This window comes from Molothrus aeneus (assembly GCF_037042795.1).
Source record: "Molothrus aeneus isolate 106 chromosome Z unlocalized genomic scaffold, BPBGC_Maene_1.0 scaffold_33, whole genome shotgun sequence".
NCBI classification, from domain to species: domain Eukaryota; kingdom Metazoa; phylum Chordata; class Aves; order Passeriformes; family Icteridae; genus Molothrus; species Molothrus aeneus.
Genome location: NW_027098761.1, coordinates 1695089 through 1717556, shown reverse-complemented (window position 1 = coordinate 1717556; position 22468 = coordinate 1695089). Strand labels below are relative to the sequence as shown.

General features: G+C 47.8%; 1 protein-coding gene across 1 annotated transcript; it reads left to right on the top strand.

Moving 5' to 3' along the window:
• The first annotated feature begins 1552 nt into the window (after window positions 1–1552).
• Window positions 1553–21939, top strand: LOC136569480 (TOG array regulator of axonemal microtubules protein 2-like). Its single transcript, XM_066569873.1, has 16 exons — window positions 1553–1703; window positions 3060–3148; window positions 4104–4254; window positions 5372–5533; window positions 7718–7850; window positions 9544–9649; window positions 10369–10604; window positions 12134–12286; window positions 13472–13589; window positions 14485–14588; window positions 15946–16150; window positions 17337–17553; window positions 18622–18708; window positions 20887–21118; window positions 21260–21336; window positions 21788–21939. The coding sequence occupies exons 1-16, from the start codon at window positions 1553–1555 to the stop codon at window positions 21937–21939; spliced, it is 2373 nt and encodes a 790-aa protein (XP_066425970.1).
• The last annotated feature ends 529 nt before the right edge of the window (window positions 21940–22468 follow it).

Here is a 22468-nt window from a genome sequence, read left to right as displayed (position 1 = left end):
AGGAAAACCTCCTATGATAGAAAGTCCTTTTGATTTTTTCCAGTGAAGGAGAGGGAGACTTCCAAATGGTGCAGCCTAGGCAGGGTGTGAGTTTGTCATCCTCTGACAGCACAAGCCCAAAGCCACCTGTGGCAGGTTCACAGTGACAAATCTCTTCCCTGGCTCTCTCTGCCTGTGTCAGTGTTGCAGGCTGAGGCTGGGGCAGGAGATGCCTTCTGCCTTGTCCCTGTCCCTGCCTTGCCTGATCCCTGACAAGTGGAATTGTGCCAGACAAAATGCTGTGTCTGGTGCATCTGGGTCAGACAGTGCTTTCAAGTTGAAAGCCTCATTGACACTGTTGCTGTTCCTTGGGCATCTCTGGGTGTGTAATGATAGGAGAGATGAGACTTGAAGAAATAATGCTGCTGATGCAGCAAAAGGGATCAGATCTCCTGGTCCCTTTAGGGATCAGGGTTATTTCTGCCAAATGCTGGGTATGGCCCCTTTGGAATGACTCCTTCATTGCTGATATGCATCTGAATGCTTAATGAAGCTAGGGACTAGTACTGCTCAGTAAATAAGGTGATATTTTTTTCTGCATTAATTCTGGACTAGAAATGACTTATCTCTTTAAACCTTTCCTGTTTCACTCTTATTACTGACCCGAGCATTCTACATGGGGAAAGAATCCAGTCTTAAGACACTCATCCTGCTTGGCTGCCATATGATTTTATTCTCTGTGCGTCCACGTAAAGAATTAGTTCTCCTCGTTTAACAGCTCTCTTGGGGAGTATTTCAGAATGACCGGCCATCAGCTATTTTCCATTAAGGACATTTTGAATTGTCACTATTAGCCAGGATCAGAACTGTTTTGAGATAGGTTGCGTTTATGTTGCGTTTGGGTGTCTCTGCTGAAAAGAAAGCAGAGAATAAACCCCTGGAACAAGTAAGTAGAGCAAAAGTGGAACTTTGGGATGAACACTTTGCTCCCTACAAATACAGGCTCACAGAATACTGGGCACATCTAATAGAGAAAGCAAAGCTGCTTTTGCATCAAACACATGGTGCCATAGTTTGTGTCCCAGAACTTCCTTTGTTGTAAAGAGTAATATAAAAAATCCCCAAAACTGCAAAACCCAACCCAGAACTGAGTGGGAGTTACAGAAACAAAGACCTTGAAAACCACTTTTGAAAACAATTACTTCCTAGACACTGTCAGATTCTAGAGAGCACTGTGAATTCCCAACTCTTTGTAAGGAAAGCAATCCTGTAGTAGTGGGGAGGCAACGGGCACCACATGAAGTAGTAGAGCTCTTCTCTCTTGGCTTGCCAGCTCCATATTGTTCAGAGAAATTAAACTGATGCTAGTTTCATGAAAAATAAAAAAACAAGCAATCATTTCAGTAACTAAAATACGCTTTGAATTCCTCACCCATTAGATGGGTTGATGGTAAAGGCATGAGTTCAATTAACTCACTTCTTCTCTTGTACCTGGTTGACAGCTTCTTCTGAATCTACAACAAAAACCCAGAGGAAGAAGGGAAAGAGCACTTGGTGCAAGATAGGACCTGGGATGCCTCTGTTCCCAAGGAAACTGGCTGACCTGTTTGGCTTGGAGGCTCATGTGCCAGACCCCGGCCTTGGGAATGGAGGTCTGGGCTCCCGGCCGGCTCAGGGGGCCTTGGCCCAGGAGCCCCAGGAGCATGAATCAGCCTTACAAAGAGGTAAGGTGGGAGCTGGGCCGCTCTCTGTTGGGAGGAAGGGTCTTGTGGCAGCCCAGAGAGGCTGTGCGCATTGCCAGGGAACAGCTGTGCCCTGCGTGTGCCCCCTGCAAGGAGCTGTGCTGCTGCCAGTGCCCCGTGGAGCTGTAGGGCTGCTGAGCTGTGGGGCAGGGAGAGGAGCAGGAGGGTGCATGTGCAGCTGAGCCTTTCCTGGAGAGCACAGGGCAGCCCAGAGGCCAGGCTGTTCCTGCTGTACCTCTGGGGAAGTGGGGCAGGGTTTTCCCTCGGCCAGCTTCCAGTGTCTGCCAGCAGGAGCATGTTTCCCTGTGCAGCTGTTTAGAAGCTTACAGGAAATGTGTCCCATGCAATACAGAGCTTCAGATGCTTTAGATTGCATCATGGCCTCTGTTACATTTTGTGTGTCTATTTTGCAGGCCTGACTGACTGCCATGGTCCCAAGGAGGTTACCCTGGGATCTGTGCTTTCCCTGCCAACTTCTCAAACGCTTTTACCTTCCAAGGCCTTGCCTTCCATCTGGAATTGCCCTCCTTCCTCAAAGCCCATATCTAACTCTCTTTTTTTATTATTAAGCTGACCATTCTGCAGGGGTAAAAAATCCTGATTTAAGACATTGGTATTTTCTACTCTGCTGCTACTTGATTGTATCATCTCTGAAGCTGTTGTATAGAATGATTAGTTCTCAGAATTTTAAGAGCTCTGTTGGAGAGTATTTCAGAATAAGCCCCAATGTTCTACCTGCAATTAAAAAACCAGTCTTTAGTCAGCCTGGCCCAAAACCCACCCAATCTCACATAGTTTAGAAGGAAAATACTTGGGGAAAATGAATTATCTAGTATCAGGAACACAGTTCACATTTGGGTATCACTTCAGCAATGCAGTGATTTTCTTTGAATTTCCTCTAAAATATTCCAACAAAGAGAAGAAAACATTGATCTAAATGCTTACAGGTATTGGAACCTGGGACTTCTTTTAAGAACCAGAAAGAAGATGTTTACTAAAATCAGCATGAATAAGGGCAGATAAGAATCTCTGTCAAGAGCAATCTCCATCTCTGCCCTTCTCTATCAGACACAGAGGCTCTCCAGCATGCAGGGCCTGAGGCCTTTGTCATGCAGCAGGTTTCAGGCTGCTGGCCAACAGAGTAATGTCATGTCTGCTGCCACTGGCCCATCCCTTGGGAGAGGGCCTAGGCATTGTACCTTGCTGCTCTCAATCCCAATCTCTGTGTTTTAGGAGAGCTCTACAATCTGGAACATGTCTTGCCTTTTGGCCAGCATGGCGTTTTTGGGGGCTTGAAGTCTGCCAGAGCTTTACAGGAACCTTTGCTTCCTTTCCCAGGCATCCCACTGAGCCAGGCCAAGGAGACGGATCACCCCAGCAGCGATGGTCTTACGAGGGACAAAGAGCTGAGGGACGGCTTTGGAAAGGTAAGGGATAAGGACAGGGATGAGCAGACTTCCTTTCCAGTGGCTGTTTAGTGCTTGGCCCAAAATGTCACTGAAAATCATAATCTTCTCCTCCTGGAGGATAAGGAGGGGGATTCTCTTGGGAATATATTTCACAGCTACAGGGCAATTGCTTGGCTATTTCCAGTGGTGCCAAGGCCACTGGTTTGGAGATGGTGCTAAGGTGACGCCAGAAGCGTTCTTTAGGTGCGAAGGCTCTTTTAGAGAAGTTCTGAATGGCAGAGCAAGCTACACATCCGCGAACGTGGGCAAAGTGCATTCCTTGGAAGCAGAGAAGCAAAGATTCTAATGTTGAGTGTAAGCAAGGCTGCAAAATCAAATGGGAGAGTTTGATTTTTCCTGGTTACCTTTGTGGCTGTATCTCACAGCCCCCTCATTATCAATTTTTCTGCTCATTAACATCAGTGTTTCTGCAACTTGTTTTCACCAAAAGGAGTCCTCCTTTTGGTCTGCTGGTCTCAGAGACCAAGTGCTTGAGAGCTGAGTCCCTCAGAAGCCAGGAAGTGAGAAACAGCTGCAATTGCTGGCCATGAGTGTTAAGCTACAGCTCATTAGCCCTCCTTGCTGGGTATTGCACATGGTTTTCATTCTCCTGCCACGGCCTGTAGGAACTGAACTGCCTGCTCACTGTCATGTGAGCTCTTCATCTGTCTTGGAGCACTCCTATGAGTTTCATGCTTCAAGCAGGGCTTCCTGACATAGGTTGCAGTTGCAGCAGTGGAAGGTTGTGGCACTACAGTGTTCCACCTCACTGTGTGTAATTGTAATCCAGGTGAGGACTGGAGACATTCCTCTGAAACTATTGGAATGTATATGGAGCTGCATTGAAGCCTATGGCACTCTGTGCTCCTGATGAGATGCTGTGTCTGGTTTGTGTGTCTCTGCTTACAGTCTACTGTATTTCCATTGCACCTAGATCCGTGCTGCATTGTGGAAGTTGGCTCAAAAGAACTTAGAGCCAAAGGACATAGAGCATATTGTGGAAGAGATGAGGGAAAGAAGACAAAAGAAAAGATTCTTGCAGCTTCCTCCAGAGATAGTTGAGCCTGGGGATGCAGCTGAAGCAAGTAAGTGGTGGCTACACTTGTGGTGATCCTTTTCGACCACTTGCTTGCCCTTTGCACAATGTTGCAATCAGACTGGGGGGGGCTGTTCCGCTTGCATCTGAGTGGAAGCTTGCATTAGGATTTAATTCTGTTGCCCAAAGAAAAATACAGAGGCATGAAGTGTCTTGCCCATGGCCTCACTGGGTCAGTAACAGAATTGCAGCTTCCCACCTTCACCTCTAAAGTCTTTCAGAGCAGAAAACTCTATCTTGCAAAGTACGCTGGGGCTTCAGACTCTCTCCTGGAGAGCAGCCTCCAGGAAGGTGAGTCCAAAAGAATGCTTTTCAACCAGGCTGCAACCTGAAAGAAACAAATTCAATTCCTTCTGATGAAAACACCAGCGATCCTTCTCCTGCCACTCCCTGCTGAGGAGCTGGCGCTGTAGAGCTGTGCTGAAGCCCCAGCCAGGGCTTCTGTTGTAGCCCCAGGAGCAAGCAGTGCTCCTGACTGAATCCCGGCTGAGGGGCTCTGCCTGCAGGGCTGTGAGCGCTGCCCCAGGGTGGCAGCAGGGCCCTGAGGAGGCAGCACTCAGCCCGAGGGCATCACGCAGGGTTATCTGCACTTTCTTTGGCAACTTGCCCTGCCTGCCTCTGGAACAGAACAAAAGCAAAGCAATACTGGCTTTTCCTGGTTTCCTGGGGGAAGAATTACCAGTTTGCTTTTAAGCTAGAAGAGGGTAGATTTAGATTAGATATTAGGGAGAATTTTTTGTATAATGAAGGGGATGAAAAGCTGGCAGGATTTGCCCAGAGAAGCTGTTGTTGGTCCCTCCTTGAAGGTCTTCAAGGCCAGTTTACATGGGGCTCTGAGGAACCTGATCTCAATGAAGATGTCCCTGCTCACAGGGGTTGGACTAGATGGTGGTTAAAGGTGCCTTCCAACCCAAATTCTTCTAGGATTCTGTGATCAATGTCCCATGTTAGCGTTATACTTGGTATAAAGTGGTATACCATTGTTACACTTGGAGTTGTTTGCAATAACAAAGAGACGTTGCCCAGCTCCAGCAAATTTTCTGGCCCTTTATATCATCACCCTGTCCAGCTGCCTCCACTTACAAGCTCCTCTTTGCTCCCTGCAGCCTTTAGCCTACCACCTATCAATGGCACAGCTCCTAGTGTGCAGATGAAACACCCTGGTAGTGCCTTGAAGAAGAAGGTCTTGAGAAAGCAGGACAACGTGCACTTACCGCCCAATAAGCACGTCATCCATGGGGATGGCAGCTTCCCACGCAGCTCCTCAGGTAAGCCTGCTCCGTGGCAGCTTTTTCCCACTCGGGATTTTTCCGGTACAAGGAGCACAAGGAGCACAAACTGCTTCCTGCCTCAGCCATCACAGCTGGGATCTTGAGCCCATAGCCTGCCCTTGGAATGAACAGCAAATCTACTTTTGAGTTACTCCAGTTTGGTAGTAGCAGAGGTTTGGTTCTCAGAGATCCATCAGAAAGTGGAGCTGAATAAAGTTGTGGTAAAGGCCTAAGCTCTGGCTTTTGCCCATCCTGGCAGTCCAAACTACAGCACTGGTGCCTGGAGGCAGCTGTGACTGCAGGGATGAGCTGCGGGGCAGTCTGCCAGGGTGTGCTCCCTGTGCACCTACGAGTGCCACCACCATCAGCTGTCCACTCACCATCTGGGCCCTCTGCCTGTGCTGCTGTCCTGCTCTGCAGCCAGCTGTTCTGCTGTCCCAGCAAGGGCTGTCTCTGCATGGCCGTCAGCGGCGTGGTGCAGCCGTGCCTCTGCTCCCAGAAGTGCCCGATGGCTCCTCGCTGCCGCCATCCCACGGCCTGCAATGCCAAGAGGGAACAAGCAGCGCCTCCTGTGTCACCCACCCAATACAGAGGCCGTGTGTAGCAGATGGCAGCCAGGAGGGGCTGCCTGCTGCTCCCAGGCTGTTTGCTGCCTGCAGCAAATACCCAGCAGATAGCCCTAGTGGCTCTTGTCTCTCCTTTGTGGCTACACAGCCAGTGATCACAGCCTGTGCTGTGATCCCAAGGAGGGTGAGGTTATAGGAAGGGAGCTAGGAATGATACTTGGAATGCTCTTTCCAAGTGATGCTACTTCCATGTTCAGAATTGACCAGAACTAGCCTGACGTGGCTCTCCATTCACAGTGAATCTAGATGTGTGTGTCTACATACTTCTGCAGTGCCATCACTGATGTCAGTGACTGGGGTACATCAGTGACACCCAGATTAGCTCCTGTCTGAATATTTTTGATGTTATGGTTCCTCCATACTTTCTGAGAGCATGCAAGGTAGCACAAAACTCCTCCAGAGTCTAGAAGAGTTCATCTAGGTTCTGTGCAATATTTATACTCCCTCATTTTAGACAGCTCAAATGCTGCCATCTACACATTAGAAAATGAGCTTTTGAGTACATGATGTGAAATTTTTGATTGACAGTGCTTTTCATGACAAATGGATTTCATAAGAAATGCATTTATCATCTGATTTTTTTCATGCCTTGTAATTTTTTTTCTTTACCCAGAAATTCGTTTAAGGCAAATCCAGGTCAATTGATTAACAAGAGAGTCTGTCTGCAACAATGTGCATCTGTATTTGCCTATTTTTATCCTCAAAGTGCATCTGGAAGGCTTTTTTTTATCAACTGTCTCGTCTGGAAATTGCTTTTTCCACAAGAGAGCTTAGAAACTGCTGAGTTTGCAAACACATCCATTAGATGACAAATGAATTTCACCTTAGCATCTTTGAAATACAGCCAGTGTGGACCTCTAAAAGAGGAAAGATTCATGATGTTTGGAAAGAACAAAATACATGAAAGACTCCCTTTTACTGGGAAGGGTAATTCCATGTTACCCTTCCCAATAGTAGGCTAACATGGATGTGCACTCAGCTGCCTCTGTCTAGAATATTTGAAGTCAATGGAAACAGAGGTCAGATGTGAAGGGTCAGGTATGGCTGTTTCCTGGTCGTTGCTCCGTGGGCATTGAGCCGGGCCCCGCAGGGCTGGGTTGTTCAGGCTTGGCTTGGCGCTGTCACAAGGCAGCTGCAGGTCTTTCTTCAGGGAGTTGCAGAGTGTCCCTGTCCTCAGGGCTGGGGGAAATGAGGACACCGAAAAAAGAGAGGCCCCTGAGGGGTTCCCTCCTGGGCTGGCCAGTAGTGCTGTGGGCGCTGTCTCGCAGGGAGCGGGAGCTCTGCAGCCTCAGGAAGCTGCCGCTGGCTGTGGCACCTGTGGCACTTGGGAGCTGGCGCTGTGGGGGCAATTGTCAGGTTCAGCCTGGAGCTGTGCCCAGCTGGGGGAGGCTGGGAGCAAGCAAGGAGCCCCAGGATCCAGGCAGCAGGGAAGCCTCTGACCCAGCGGCAGCGTGTGTCACACAGAGCCCTGGCTGGGAGATGGGGCTGCAGGCCGCGCCAGGGCGGGTGCCTTGCCCTGGGGCTGCAGCGCCCATGGCCGACCCTCTCCTTACAGTGACCCCGCAGACGGCCACTGGTGCCAAGCGCCAAGAGGAGCCGCTCCGTGCGCATGGGCAGAAGGACAGAGCCTCTTCAGACCCACAGCAGTCCTTGCAGGAGGCACTCTCCATGCTGGGCAGCGATGACTGGTAAGAAAGGCCCCGTTCCCTCTGTGTCCCTCTGAGCGTTAAGGTCGGTCAGAAGCGTGTCTTGCTCGTGCCTCGGAGCCCTGAGAGCCCCGAGGGCCAAAGGGCACAGGTGAAACCCCTGCAGAGCAGGGAGAGCATATAGATTGGAGAGCAGCCTTTTCTTGGCCTTGCTCTGCAGCAGTGCTCCAGCTGCAGCAGGCCTGTGCTGTTTCCTTGCTTTGCCTGCTGCTCCATGGAGCTGCAAAGGAAATATTGAGGGAAGAGAGAAAGCTGTGGCATGAGATGATTTGCTGGCTGAAGGCAAGAAGCAGGATGGCAGCAGTTTTGAGTGTAGAGATTTGGGTGCCTTGGGCCACTGGCCCAGTGGGACTGAGTAAGATTCCTCTGTGCTCCCACTGCTGACAGCAATGGCAGGGACTCCTGCATGTGAGTCCCAGAAGCAGCTCCAGGGAGTTCCTCTTTCTGAGAAATGGACTGAGTTGTGCTTTCAAGTCCATCAGCATGTCATTAGTGGTGAAGCGCTCATGGCAGAAGAGAAGGAAAAAGAAATAAAATCCTCTAGGAATCTTGCACTTTTGGAAGTCAACTATTTCCTTCTCACTGCTTCATATGTTTTGTCAATACTGAGATGTTTTGTCAATACTCCCAATGTGTCCCAAAATTATACACAGGCAGAAGGTGGCCCAGAGGTGATAACCCTACAAATATGAGATGATAATGGTTTTCTTTTTGATGGCTTTTTGATCACTCCCTGGTGGATGCTTCATTCACACAGGGGCAAGGCCTGCATTCACACTGGGATAAGCATGAAAAACTGGCCACAATGCATCTCCTTGTGCAGATCCCTTTGCTTTGCCCTTTCTCTTCTGTTTTCTCTTCCCCATTTCTCTTTGGTGCCCTGTGAGGTACAGAGAGCTTCTGCAGATGTGGGGGATCCTGATGACACTCAGGGGTGCCCATGGGATCGGTCAGCAGCCCTGTGCTGCAGCCCTGATGCCTCACATACCTTCCTGTGGCTGAGGGCCTGCACAAAGCAAGTGCTGAGAGATGGAGTTGTTTGCACCTTTTAAATAACATGTTGCTGTTGTGGGGGTTGTTTTAGGTAGGAGTGTTGTGGGAAAGCCAGAGTTTCAACAGTTCTTGTCCAGGGATGGAATCTTAATCTTCTGGGACATCCTGCTGCTTTTTTGGGGAATGTGTGAGGTGAAGTGGAGTGGGTGACAGACAGGCCTAGATTGTGGAGTGGGAACTCAGCTCCAGAGTGGCAGTGCTGACTCTCAGTACTGAACTGCCTGCTGGGGCTGACAAAGAAGGAAAATGTCCCAGTAGCAGCCTGCTGGGACTGTGTCTCAGGGACAGGTACAGGGAGGTGACAAGAAACAGCAGCATGGCCCAGCCTCACAGCTTCTAGGAAGTAGTGAGAGAGGCACTTCACGTACCAGAGCTTTCAGAAAGGCTGTCTTCTCAAATGGCCACAAATGAAGACTCTGAAAGCCCTCTCTTTGCCTCTTGGATTTGTGTACGCTTTTGACAGCCACAACATCCAGTGGCAGTGTGTTCCGTCATTTCATTAAGTGCTCCTTGAAAAGCACCTCCCATTGTTTGACTGAGCTGCCAGCCTGGTCACTTCAGGGGGTGCTGCCTAGTTCTTGGGTAGAGAGGAATATCAATCTTTTTGTTACTTGCCTTTCAGGGAACTGAAGAAGAAGGGACTCTTCAACATCACACGCCTGGCTGAGTCCCATGCAGCAGTCCTGCTTTGTCGACTTCGTGAGATTTGCTTGGCAGTTACCAGCGAGGTGAGAACATTGTTCTGAATTCTTCCCCATACTTCATACACGGCTTGTAGAGTAGATATGTGCTTGTTCATCTCCATGTGTGCTCAGGGACTGCCCTCATTTCTGGTTTTAGACCTTCTACTTCTAATGTCTGTAGGATCTGTGTGTACGTGCAGCTGTATTTACTGGCAGCTTGGGTATCTGGCACTTGTCATGAGGTGCCATTTGAATGCAATGTGCAAATGCAGAAACTGAGACACTAATGATGTTATTTGGCAGAGTCCTAATCTCTGCCCAAGCTGTAATTCAACACTGCAAATGAGTCTGTAGACCTGAGCCTGTGTTTTCTGTTTCCTGTCTGAGTGCTTCAACTGCTGGTGTTGCTTTCTGGAACAGGAGCATCTGACACTTTTATCTTTACGACTTGTGCCTTTATGATTTGAAAGCAGCCCTTGTTTTGATTTTCTAGTGAAAGAGCCTAAAATCAATGTAGTGCCCATTGTAGAAAGGTTCAATTTCACACTTAGGTGAAATTTTTTTAGGCCTGCAGTAAGCAGGTGTGAGGTCAGAAATTGGTGCCAGAGTAAGTGCCTTTCTGTGCTTGTGCTCTCCTGCTCTTAATGTACTTTTACGATCCTCTGGACACAGTGGGATGTGTTGTCATTTCCTGGGACTTGTGTTGAAGGCAAGTGGTTTTCTGTTCAAGGTGATAATTATATTTCCCCTCCCGATTTCCCCAGGTGACCAACCTCCGGTCCAAGGTGTCCTACTCTGCAATCGTCACACTGGGAGAGCTCTTTGCAATCTTGAAGAAGGACATGGATTCCCAGGTGGATGAGGTTGCTCCAGTCCTTCTCCAGATGGTCTGGAACTCACCAGAGTTTGTTCAGAAGGCAGCCTCTCAGAGCCTAGGGATCATGGTGGAGAACGTGACTCCTGCACGAGCAATGACTGCTCTCATGGACAAGGGAGTCAAGTAGGTTCTTCTTCATTTAGTGCTATTCTTCACCTTCTAGTGTGTGGGTGAGGGGAGGGATGAGGGAAAGAATGGGAATGCTGGGAGGGAAGGGTCCGGCATCCTGCATCTTCTCTGGACTCAGGTACTCGATTCTCCCATCAACCTCATTTCTTTCCTCTTGCCACCTATTTCTGCCCTCCTGCAGCCCATTGGGTCACAGAATCACAGAACTATACAATATGGGGAGTTGGAAGCAGCCCTTCAGGATCATCAATTCCAGCTTCTGGCCTTGCACAGAACAGCCCAAGGGTCACCCTGTGTGCCTGAGATTGTTCAAATGCTTCTTCAACTCTGTCAGCTTGGTGCTGTGACCAGTGCCCTGGGGAGCCTGTTGCAGGGCCCAAGCACCCTCTGGGTGAAAAACTTTTTCCTGATATCCAAACTAACGCTCCTCTGAGTCAGTTTCCTGCTGCTTCCTGGAGTTCTCCCAGTCTGTCAGAGTTTCCTAGATATGGTGAACAGTGGGGAAATGCAAGTGCCTGCAAAGGCTAAGGATAGAGCCTTGTGCTTTTGTGGGAAGAGGGACAATTGCAATTGCAGCTGTGAGCGCTCTTTGATATTTCACAGCACTAACCACAGAGGAAAACCACGGGGGAAAACCCTGGGGAAAACCACGTTTTCCTCATTATGCCATTAGCCTGAGAAATAAGGAGGGTCCTTGCTGGGGTGTGGAGCACATGGGGGAGAATGTGCTGGGTGTGGCACAGCCTGCACAGCAGGTGCAGCTCGTGCCAAAAGGAGCCTTGTGTGACTGTGCTGGCCTTAGAGCTCTGCTTTCTATTCAAAATGAAGTTTCATGTTAGCCTTGAGATGATGAATCACTTCACAGGCACCTTCACAGGCCGAGTGCCATGGGACAGCTGAAGCAAATCCTGCCCTAAGTGTTGGTGCCTGATAGTTCCCAAGAGACAATCTCTAGATCAGGACAACCTGGCTAAACTGACTGCCCCCTTTCCTTAGCTTTTCAATAGCGTAAAGCACTCAGATGTATCTGTTGCCAAGCCTCACGGAAGAAAGAGGCTGTATTGCTGGATATTCCGCAACTTCACACCCCACAGCGTGTTTTCGCTGCATTTGTTTCATCCCAGACGTCTGCAGATGTGGGAAGAAATGGGTGGAAAGAGCCTCATCCTGCTGCAGCTCTGTGTAGTGGGTGCCCTCTGATGGGTCTGCATGAATTTTCCTTAATTTCTAAATAATTCACATGTGATTTATTACTTTAATCTTTCTTCGAGTAAATTTTGGGAAAGAAATGGAATATCAGATAGTGCAGGGAGACAGAATTCCTCCCTCTTCCATGCAGGCAGTCCTTCTGTACAATGCTAACTTTGTGTTTATCTGAGGAAAGAACCTTCTGCAGGTGCCTGAAGCTGCAGGGAGAGCCCAGGCTCCTTCCCCCAGCAAGGATAGGGAGCACGCTCTGGCCAAGGCCTGTGCTGCTGCTGCTCCTTGTCCCTGTGCCCCAGGGTTTGTTCTCTCCTTCCCAGGAGCCGCTATGTCCAGGTGCGGAAGTGTGCGGCCGAACTCCTCCTGTCCTTGATGGAGAAAATGGGAGTCACCAAGCTTGCAGGCACCCCCAGGGCTGAGAGGCTGGCACACGTGGCAGGGACACTGGCTCAGGACTGTCACAAGGACACAAGGTAATGATCTTCCTTTCACCTCCAAAACCAGGAAAACTGTTTTGCATTTGGCTTTAAAGGTAAAACTACAAAAGAGTGGAAACTCAAGGAAATAATACGTGACCTCACTGTGTGGATGAGGGTCACAGAATCGTGGAATATGCTGCGTTGGATTGGACTTATCGGGGTCATCCAGTCCAGCTCCTGGCCATGTGCAGGGCACTCCAAGGATCACTCCACGTGCCTGAGAGCATTGTCCAAACGCTTCTTGAGCTCTGTCAGGCTTGGTGCTGTGACCGCTGCTCTGGGTTGCCTGGGGAAATGACTGTAGTGTGAAACCTGAGGTTGGCCAGCAAGAAGGAGCATTGCCAACTTCCTGTGACTTGAAGTATTCTTTATTGAGTTCAAAAGAGCTCATATTAGCCAGTACAAGAGTTTATTATGGCCTTAGGTATACAACACAAAGCCAAAGTGTTCGCTAATGTTTATCACTGAAGGATCCCAAACATCTGTTTCTGGGAAAGTCATGAAGACTTTCCTAGAAATATTTCCGGGGTCTTTAGCCAATGTATTCATTCTTCCTAAACCCCTTCTGCAGATTTCTACAATGCTGTTACGTGGGGCACACTGTCCTCCAAATTTCTTCTTGAAGAAAACTGTGGTTTCCTAGTGGCAAAATCAACCCAAACCACCAAGATCCCCTTACTTTGATGATGAAGTTCCTATTAATAGTTGCCAAGAACACCAGAACAACTAGCTGACCCTGTGCATACATATAGTATAGAATAATCAACAGGATGCAGGAGGTGTTTTGTCCTGGCTTCTCTGCCAGTTAAAGAAAGGCAAATTATTGTGCAATGGCAGCAGGACACTGCTAATAGACTCTGTCAACAAAGCAGATGTGTTTTGCTTGATCCCTGGGAACACCCACAGTTTCAGAGTGAATGGTGTTTTCCTGTGGCCCCACGTTCTCCTCTTGCTTCTTGTGTTCAGCTGACAACACTGTGCAGTGTCAAGTGGAGTTAAATCTCCCTCTTTGCTGAGTAGGTTGTGCCTTCTCATGCAAGGATTGCACCTGATGAGTTGAAGGTACCAGCCCCTTCTGTTAACACTCTTCCTTGGTTCACTGTTCTTTTGTTTCCTTCCTGCCTCCCTCTCTCCCTTCCTCCCTTCCTTTCTCCCATCCTTCCTTCCATCCTTCCTCAGGCATTATGGCCAGGAGATGGTGAAGATGTTGCTGAGTCATCAAAAATTTAAAATGCTCCTGGAACAATCTCTTTCCACGCATGACCTGGAAGATATCCTGACAAGAATTAAGAAGAAAGTAAGTGCTTGGCAGAAGAAATGCTTCCTTTGTCCAAGTAATACCACTGCTAATACGAGACCAAACATACCAAATCTGTCTTTATCTCATTCCTCTTCTGCTGAATCACTTTGCTCCTGGGAATGAGCTGTTAATCCTCAGCCTGTTCATCTGCAGGCCACAAAGGAACTGCTATTATTAGGGGAAAAGTGGGGTTTTGAAGATTTTGAATATCAGTCACAAAGAGGAAAGGGAAAGAGGAGAACATGGGTTTACATTTAAGCGTAAGCCCCCACCACGCTCTCCCTACTGACTCTGCCCCCAGTAAAGCAATTAAGTGAGTACAGAAGATAACAAAGTCTGAAGATAACAGAGTCTTTGCAAAAGTGACTGCAAGTAATAGTGCCAAGAAAATTTCCAAATATACAAAAGATGTCCAAGTCAGTCCTAGTTACTACAATTTCTGTCTGTCTTTTGGGAATATTGCCCTGCTCTCAAGCCCTGTGGAGCTGGAAGAAGCTTGGGGAGTGTGCCTTTGTGCAGGAGCAGGGAGAGTGAGCATTGAACCAAATCAACTTCCAACACAATGGGCCAACCCCCAGAGTCCCATTTTTTCTGCTGCTTCCTTTAAGACCACTCATTGCCTATCAGTTTGCATTATTCTCGTTTATGCTCAAGACTAGTGAATTTGGGAATTTAGACTGCTGCTCGGTGTGCTAGCACCCATAACCTGCCTTGGGCTATTGAAAACAAAGAGTTGGCACCAATGAATCTCTGGTCTGTTTATTTCTGTAAGTTAGGAAGTGTTTCCCTAAGCCTTGGTACTACATTGATCCAGGTTCTAACTTGTGTTTTAAAGAGGGAATTTCCTATTTTATATTCTGAAGATTCATAGGGTTTCTCTATGTCTTTGTAGGGGATGGAAAAGCAGAAGGGCGAACGCCCATCTGTCAAGGAGCCGGTGGAGAAGAGGAACGATGGCTCGAAGGAGCCCCAGGCCACAGTGCCTTCTAGCAAACGGTACTGAGCACTTTTGTCAGATGTGACAAAGCGCATGACAAGCTCTGCACGCCTCTTCCACAGAAAAATCTTTCTGCTGGAGATGACCAGTGCAAGAGATTGTTTCCTTTTCCTACAAATGCTCTAGGATAAAAAACGTCTCCTTCTGCATTGTGTTGAACACAACTTCTCTGGAGGGCTTTCCACAAAAATTGGGTGACAAAAAGACACCCATTGGTTGCAGCTCAACCCATCCAGTGCAGTGGCAAGGGCAGTGCTGTGCAGGCTAGGAGAGGGCAGAGTTTCTGCTGCCTGCCTTGAGACAAGTAAATTCAACCAGGTTTTTTTTTTCATCCAAGTGGAATGATAAATAAAACACTCTTTTTAGATGGGTGTTTTAATGAGAAGTCCCAGTCTAGAAGCAACACGCCATTCCCCAAACAAGCAGTTCCCATCCATGTGGTTTGGCCTGGCTGAATCATGGCTTTCTTACCCTCAAACAGTGCCAAGTTTGAGTAGTAAGGAGCAAGGCAATTCCTGAGCCATTTTGGTCAACAGGTGTCTCAATGTGGACTTTTGTCTTGGTATTCCTTTCCTTCATAGAGTTTGCTTGATGGACAGCATGTTTGGTTTATTTCCCCCTGTGCTGCAATCAGCATTGAAGACAGGAATTTGGTCCTTGCTGTCTCTTCATGCCACTGGCAGAGCTACTTGCTCCTCTGATAAGAGAGGGAATTTCTTGAGCTCTGTCCTGCTCAGCAGTGGCAGGAAAGTGACCACATGCCTCAGTAGCATGGCTAGCATCTTCCCGTGCTCATGGAAGAGACAGGTTGATCCAAGGGGATTACTCCCAGAGAATTTGTTAAGTTGTGCATCTAGTCTCTAGGGAAGAAAAGGAAATGTGAGTGTAATTCTTGGAGGTCTGGCTTCTGTTTCTATCTCTGTTACTGATTTTCTGGATCCTTCAGATATGCCCCTGTTCACCTGTTCAGATGCATCTGAGCTACTTTTCCAGACACTTCTCCAGAGTGATGAGTTTCCTTACTATAAGACACACACGTGCCATATGAGGAGGCATTTAAACTTGGAAGTAGTGTCTCCCTTTCCCCACAAAGCAATGTGACCTGTGTGCCTTGGAAGGCATCTGAAGAGAGATCAGGTGCATCTCATCCTTGGTTTTCCTGAGGGAGCAGTGATGAGAATGCCACTTGCAGATTGTCTCTCCCATAATGATTGTCACGAGGTCCGTGTTGTTCTTCAGAGCTTCATGATTTTCTAGCTTGAAATCACATTGTTAGGAAAACTTGTCGGGATGTTTGGCTCACAATTAACTGAAGGTATTATCAGCAACAGGTCCTAATTTGGTTTTGTTTTCCAGGGTGAAATCTACCTCTGATGGACACCTCCTACACCGTGCAAAAGCCCAGGTCACATTACCAGCAGCTGTGGAAGGAAGGGAGTCACTCCAGAAGGTTTACCATCTCCTGGAAGCCAAGGGGTTTCAGACACGGATGGAAGGAGTGGCACTCCTCCTAGACCTGTCCAAAACCAGCCCCCAGCTCATCTCCACTAACATTGTCCAAGTATGTAGGGCATCTTCATTGCTCTTTTCCTTTTGCTCCTTTCCCAAGCCTGGAGAAGCAAACTTAATTCAGTGTGTCTTGGCACTACATCCTGGTTGTTTGGGACAGGCTGGTTCCCTCTTACCCAGACAAATTTAATTCTGGTCCAGGTTTCAGGACAAGTTATTTCAGTCTAGTTGTATAGGTCTGGCAGGTGCCTATTGCTGCTGTTCATCAGAGATGATGGCAGAATTTTCGCTGGTGTAACTGCTGCTGTCTCCTACTGCTAGCTGGGTGAAGTGAAGGGAAAACCAGCCCTTGAAAGCATGGCAATTATTCTCCAGACCAAAGATGGGTTTTCCTGGGGAAGAGAAGTATCAGGCTGGGTTGGTTTAAACCCAGTTATTTTTAAAAGGATACTTCTGTACACTCCATTTTGCCTTGCACGAGCACAACTCTGGCTACTCATTTCCATCCTCATCCCTATTCCTCTTGGTAAAGATGGTGCTCACCCTTCTTGGGGGGACCTTTTTTCTCTTTAGAAAAGGAGGAAAACAGCTAAGAACGGATCTCTGCCTTCTCCTCCCAGCAGCTGCTTTTTTCCTTTTTCCAGAAAATGGTGCCTGATGATGTGGCTGTCAAGGGACTGAACCTGCTCTAATGAGAGCTGTAGAGCACATTCCATTTCAGAAGTCCACCTGTTAGTTAGAGAAATGGTCTGGATCCTGGAAGAGTTGATCCGAGTCCTGCACTTCACCAGACGCAGGTTCTGAGACAGACAAAATAAAACTTAGATCTCCTCCAGCCACAGTCTTGATAAAATCATAACTGCCCTCAGTACTTGAGGCAACTGTATAGAAAAATGGGCATGGTAAATATCTGCTTCCATACTTGTAAAGCAAAGGTAGCCTTTTACAGTAATAAATGGAATCGATTTAATGATTTATAGATGGAGAGAAATACCATAGGAACTTTTCTGGCCCCAGCCAAACCTCTTAAAAACAGATGAAAATCTCTCCAGCAGCATCAGGTTGTGCAACCATTCCAGTGAGTGGCCCACAGGAAAACAGTGAAATTGTGCAAGCAAGGGCTGACCTGACAGAAAGGACCACTTTCATCTTTTATATTGCTGAGTGCTCATTTCTACATCCCCTCTTCAAACAAGGTCATTTTAATCCAGCTTTCATGTTGTTTGTTCTCTCCACAGATTTTTGATTATTTTGTCCTGAGAATAAATGACACCCACAAGAGAGTGAAGGAAAAGGCGCTGGACGTGCTGGCAGAAATCATTGGACTCCTGAAAGATGCCCTGAAGCCGGTGATGACCCCTTTGGTTGAAGGCATAACAAAGAACCTGAACTCAAAGGATCCTGGGGTTCATGCCGCAGCTGTGAAGGCACTGGACAAATCCGTTGCTCATTTAGGTAAGGCTGAGCCCTGGCATGGACTCTCCTCAGCCGTGTCTCTGTCTGTCCCACACGAGAGAGCGCTGAGTGCCTTGGGAGCTGTTGTTGTCTGTGGAACGCTCCAGCTGACACCCACCAGGAGCTGTGCAGGTGCAGTCCTTATGCACCAGTCCCCAACAGGCTGGAATGTGCAGCAGCATTTCCCAACAGTCCCAAGCTCCCCTGGCTCTGTGCTGCTTGTCTGAAGAGCAAGTCCTGGACTCCAGCTTTGCTACAATTCAGAGGCAAAGGAGTTTTGGAGTTTGCTTGGGCCCTGTCTGACTTCCCAAATGACCAGCTTTGCTGCTGGCATGAAGGGACACCGGCCCATCAGAGCTTCTGCAGAGCAGCCACCTGGAAGGCTCTACATTAGAGGCATTAGCTGCCTATTTCCCACCTTTCTTCTTTGTCTTCTTTTTCCAAAGAGGAACTGATGATTCACCAAGTTCATTTCTTTAGAACAAACAGGTCTAAATCCAGCTGTCAATGATGCCTTGTTCCACATGTCGTTTTGTATGGGGCAAGATGGCAACAGCATATACCTGCCTAGGCAAGGGCTGCTGTAAATTCCTTTGCCACGGAGATTTATGTCAGCTCTGAAAATGCCTGAAAAATGGAGTGTTGAAGAGGCAGGTCTTCAAGGGGAGTTTCCACTTTCTCCACTTCAGCTGCTCTGTGAACTCACAAACTGCCTGAGTCAGTGCCTTTCTGTGTCCCAATATGGGCTTCTTCCCTTTTGCTCTGGGATGCAAAACTTTTTCACTGCTTCCGTGTGACTGAACTGTTGAGGTCTCTGATGTGAAATGTTTTAACATAGCTCCTGGTACAGCAGACAACTTTGGATTCACAAATGTGAAAGGAGAGCTTTTCTTTTGGAATTTAAAACTCTGCCAAGTAGGCTGGAAGGAAAGACAAAAAGGAATCAAAAATCAGCAGAAGTTGATTTTATTGTATAAAATGAGGTTGCCCCTGCTCTTTCCCTCCTCCTCACTCTCCTTTCTGCTATGCCCTCACACAAGTGAGCAGAAACGTGTGTTTCACTTGTAGATGAAGTGTCACTGATGAAAGAGCTCAGCAACCAATGGAGCAAACTGAGTGGCCAAGCCCTGCTGGATGTCACAGAGCGTATCACAGGTATGGCCTCCCCTTCTAAGCCAAGAAGTCTCTGGGGGAGTATTTACAGGGAATGCCTGTGAACAGACAGCAGAGTAGCTCCTCCAAATCAGGAGGTGCTGAGCTTGTCCCTCCTGCCCAATAGCCAAGGCAGGTGTAGCTGGAAGGCATTCCCTGGCTGCTGCAGAGCTGTGCAGCATCTGAGATGGGGGCAGAGCTCGGCCTGGGGGCTGAGCTCTCACTGGGGCATCTCAGAACCCACCTGCAGGAGAAGGAGGGCCTAAAAAGTACCCCAGCTGGCTCCTCTCTTGGAAGCCCAGGGACATCTGTGATCCTTAAGGGAAAAGGGTGACAAACCCTGTTTCAGGGAATCTGTTTTGTTCTCACAGAATCCTTGTTTTTCTCCTGGAAAGTTTTGAGGCTGAACCGTGCAGAGCCTAGGGGTCACAGCTTAGGTCAAAACTCAACACAGCTCTTAGAGGCACAGATTTAGTGCAAGGCAGGCTTTGGGGACACAGGGGTAGAAGCAGAGTGCTGGGGCTCCCTGCCTCTGCTGTCCAAGTGGCACTGGACTGAGCAGTTCAGCGTGTGCAGACAGTGTCTTCCTGTGTCTGCACTGTCCAAAATGCTACAAATGCAGCTGATAATTGATTCCTCAGAGGAGCTTGCTATGTCAGCAGTAGCCAAGGGATGGAAAAATGATAATCTCAATAGATAGTAGAGAAGACAACTGATAGCCTTGCATGAACTGGGGCTAAATCCACTGCTAATTATGCCAACATCTTTAAATGCAAGGTGTAATACACTTGGTGTCTTCATTGGGAATCTCAAAAGGGCATGTTCAGTGATTAGGATGTCAAAGGCCCTTTAAAGAGCATTTAATAAAGTAGATCTCCAGCAATAGGGAATTTAGTTTTGCAGACATTTTGATCTCTTTTTCAAAGAAAGGAATGAAGCATAAATTAGGACTACTTTAGAAAGAGCAGATGTTCTCTCTGAGATTTAGTAGGAACAGACAGCTGCTCCTCATGTTCAGTAGTCACCAATGTCTTTAATGACATTGAAACTCAAATGAGCTCCCAATATAAAATGGGTACCATAACCCTTTTTCTGCTTAGCAGAATTGGTTTTGGGTACTTTCAGGAGATGTTTCAGTGTTGAATTGTCGCATTAAGGTGCTGGTGGATTAACAGCATAGAGAAAATGAAGTCTCTTCCACCACAGAGTAATAAATGGCTACTGCATAACATTTTGCATGATCAGAAAATAAGAATGGACTCCAGAGCATATTTCAGCTTTTGATCTCTCAGCCAAATTTGCCATGCAAGAAGCCTGTTGGTAGTCATTTTTTGTCTGTGTTTGATATAGTTCAGAAAATGAGCAGAGAGCAGATTTCAGAGACAATGATGTTAGGAAGCAATTGTGTTTTGGTTAAATTTCAGTCCCCTGTGTATTATTCTTCTCTCTCTATTACCCCTATTTCAGTGGACATTATAAGGAAAAATGCTATTAACATTGAGAGGGGAAATGCCATAGAAATGTGGAGATGCTCAAATGCCAGGGCAATGGGGTCTGGGTAATTCTCTAAGGCACCCTGAGGTTTGCAACAGCTCTTTGCTGGAAGCCACAAAAGCATTCTGCCAAAGACACCAGCTAGCCACTGATGTTTCTCATCCAGCTGTCAAGCAGCAGCCATCTCTGGTGGGCTGGAGTTTTGAAGTGTGTTCTAATACTGCCCTTTGCTGCATGCCACAGAGCAAAGGGAAGAGCCAGATGAGACTTTTGGCCCTTGACATCAAAGTTACAAAGATGGAATCATCCCTTTTATTAGAAATCTCTCCATTGCCTCTCTAGGGTGCATTTCCAAATCTTCCGTGTGGGTTTCGACAACTTCTTAATGGAAAAAAAAAAGGAAGTTTGACATTTCAGTCATTGTTCATGCAGAAACAGATTATGAAATGATTTAGTAAAGGTACAAAGTCTGCCACAGGTACAAAGCTCTCGCTGGAGAAATTGCTCCTGAGGGGTTGGTGGTTCTGTTTCAAGGATGATCAGCTGCAATGCCCATTTCTGGGCCATGGGGCTCTGTGTGCTATTTCACTGATCTTGGCCAGAGAGGCTTCCAAGAAGCAAACCCAGAGGTAGATCCTTGTTTGCATTGAGGCTGGTGGGTAAGGAGCTGTGTCTCTGTCCCGGCAGTGCTTGTGGAATGGGTCCATGCCAGGAGCCCTGAAGTGGTGCAGCGCTACGCCCTGCCCGTGCTCTGGTGCTGCCTGGAGAACAAGGCGCTGCCTGTGCGAAGCGCCAACGTCTGCGCCGTGGTCACCAAGCTTGCCTGTGCCCTCTGCCATGTGATGGGCACCCAGATGATTAAGTGTGCTGAGAGCAAGCCTCCACACATGCAGGAAAACCTCTCCAGCCTTTTGGGCTGGTGAAGGTTTGATGTTCTCCAGAGAGCTGACCAAGTGCTGAGTTGGACACCTCCGGATGGGACTTGTTAGCTGTGCCAAAAATAACAAAACACTAAGGAAGAGCGTGCATCTGCCCCCGCTCTCTCCATTGCCCTTCCTAGTCATGGCATGGGGGGCCTGAAGCAACGCCAGGCTGAGGACAAAGTGAAGACCAAGCATGGATCAGCCTCACAAAGAGGTAAGGTGGGAGCTGGGCCACTCTCTGTTGGGAGGAAGGGTCTTGTGGCAGCCCAGAGAGGCTGTGCGCATTGCCAGGGAACAGCTGTGCCCTGCATGTGCCCCCTGCAAGGAGCTGTGCTGCTGCCAGTGCCCCGTGGAGCTGCAGGGCTGCTGAGCTGTGGGGCAGGGAGAGGAGGGTGCATGTGCAGCTGAGCCTTTCCTGGAGAGCACAGGGCTCTGGGCTCCCTGCTCTCCCAGGGCAGCCCAGAGGCCGGGCTGTTCCTGTGCTAGCTCTGGGGAAGTGGGGCAGGGTATCGCCCTGGCCTACCTCAAGTGTCTGCCAGCAGGGGCATGTTTCCCTGTTCAACTATTGAAAAGTTTCCAGGAAATGTATCCCATGAAACATGTACCTTTAGCTGCTTTAGGTTTGCATTGCAGCCTCTGTTACTCTCTGTGTTTCCACTTTGCAGGCCTGACTGGCTACACTCTTACCAAGAAGTTTTCTCTGCACACTTCCCATTGTCTCTCCACCACGAAGTCCTTGCCTCCTGTCCAGAAGAGCCCTCATTCCTCCAAGCACAGGAAGAAGTTGGCACCTGCTAGAAGACTGTTGGAAGATTAGGATTTATATGTTAGGCTTTATAGTTGCAGATGTTACATCTGTTCAGATCTTTAGATGTAGTTTTGAATAACTGTCTTTTCATTCTATCTTGAAATTTTGATTACTTATTTTTAATTGTATATATTTTTTGGATGATTTTAAAAAGTTAAATAAATGTGGCATTGACATTCTCTGAACAGAGAGAGAATTCTCTCTCAGAGGATTTTTCCTGGAGAAGTACAGAGAGAGAAGAGGAAACATTTTTTAACTCTGCTTGCTGCTCTTGTTGTTTTGCACATGAGGAATGTGTTAGGAAGATTGTTTACTTGAAGGGACTTCCTAATTGGATTCTGGTTGTTCATATTAATTGGCCTGTTGGGTCAATGCTGTGTCCTGGCTGTCACAAGACAGCCACAGGTTTTTCTTTAGTATTCTTTAGTATTCTTTAATAAAGCCAGTATAATGGAATATAATATACTTTTAATAAATTGTTCAGCCTTCTGAATCAATGGAGTCAGATGCCAATCATTCCCTGGTAGGAGGTGCCCTG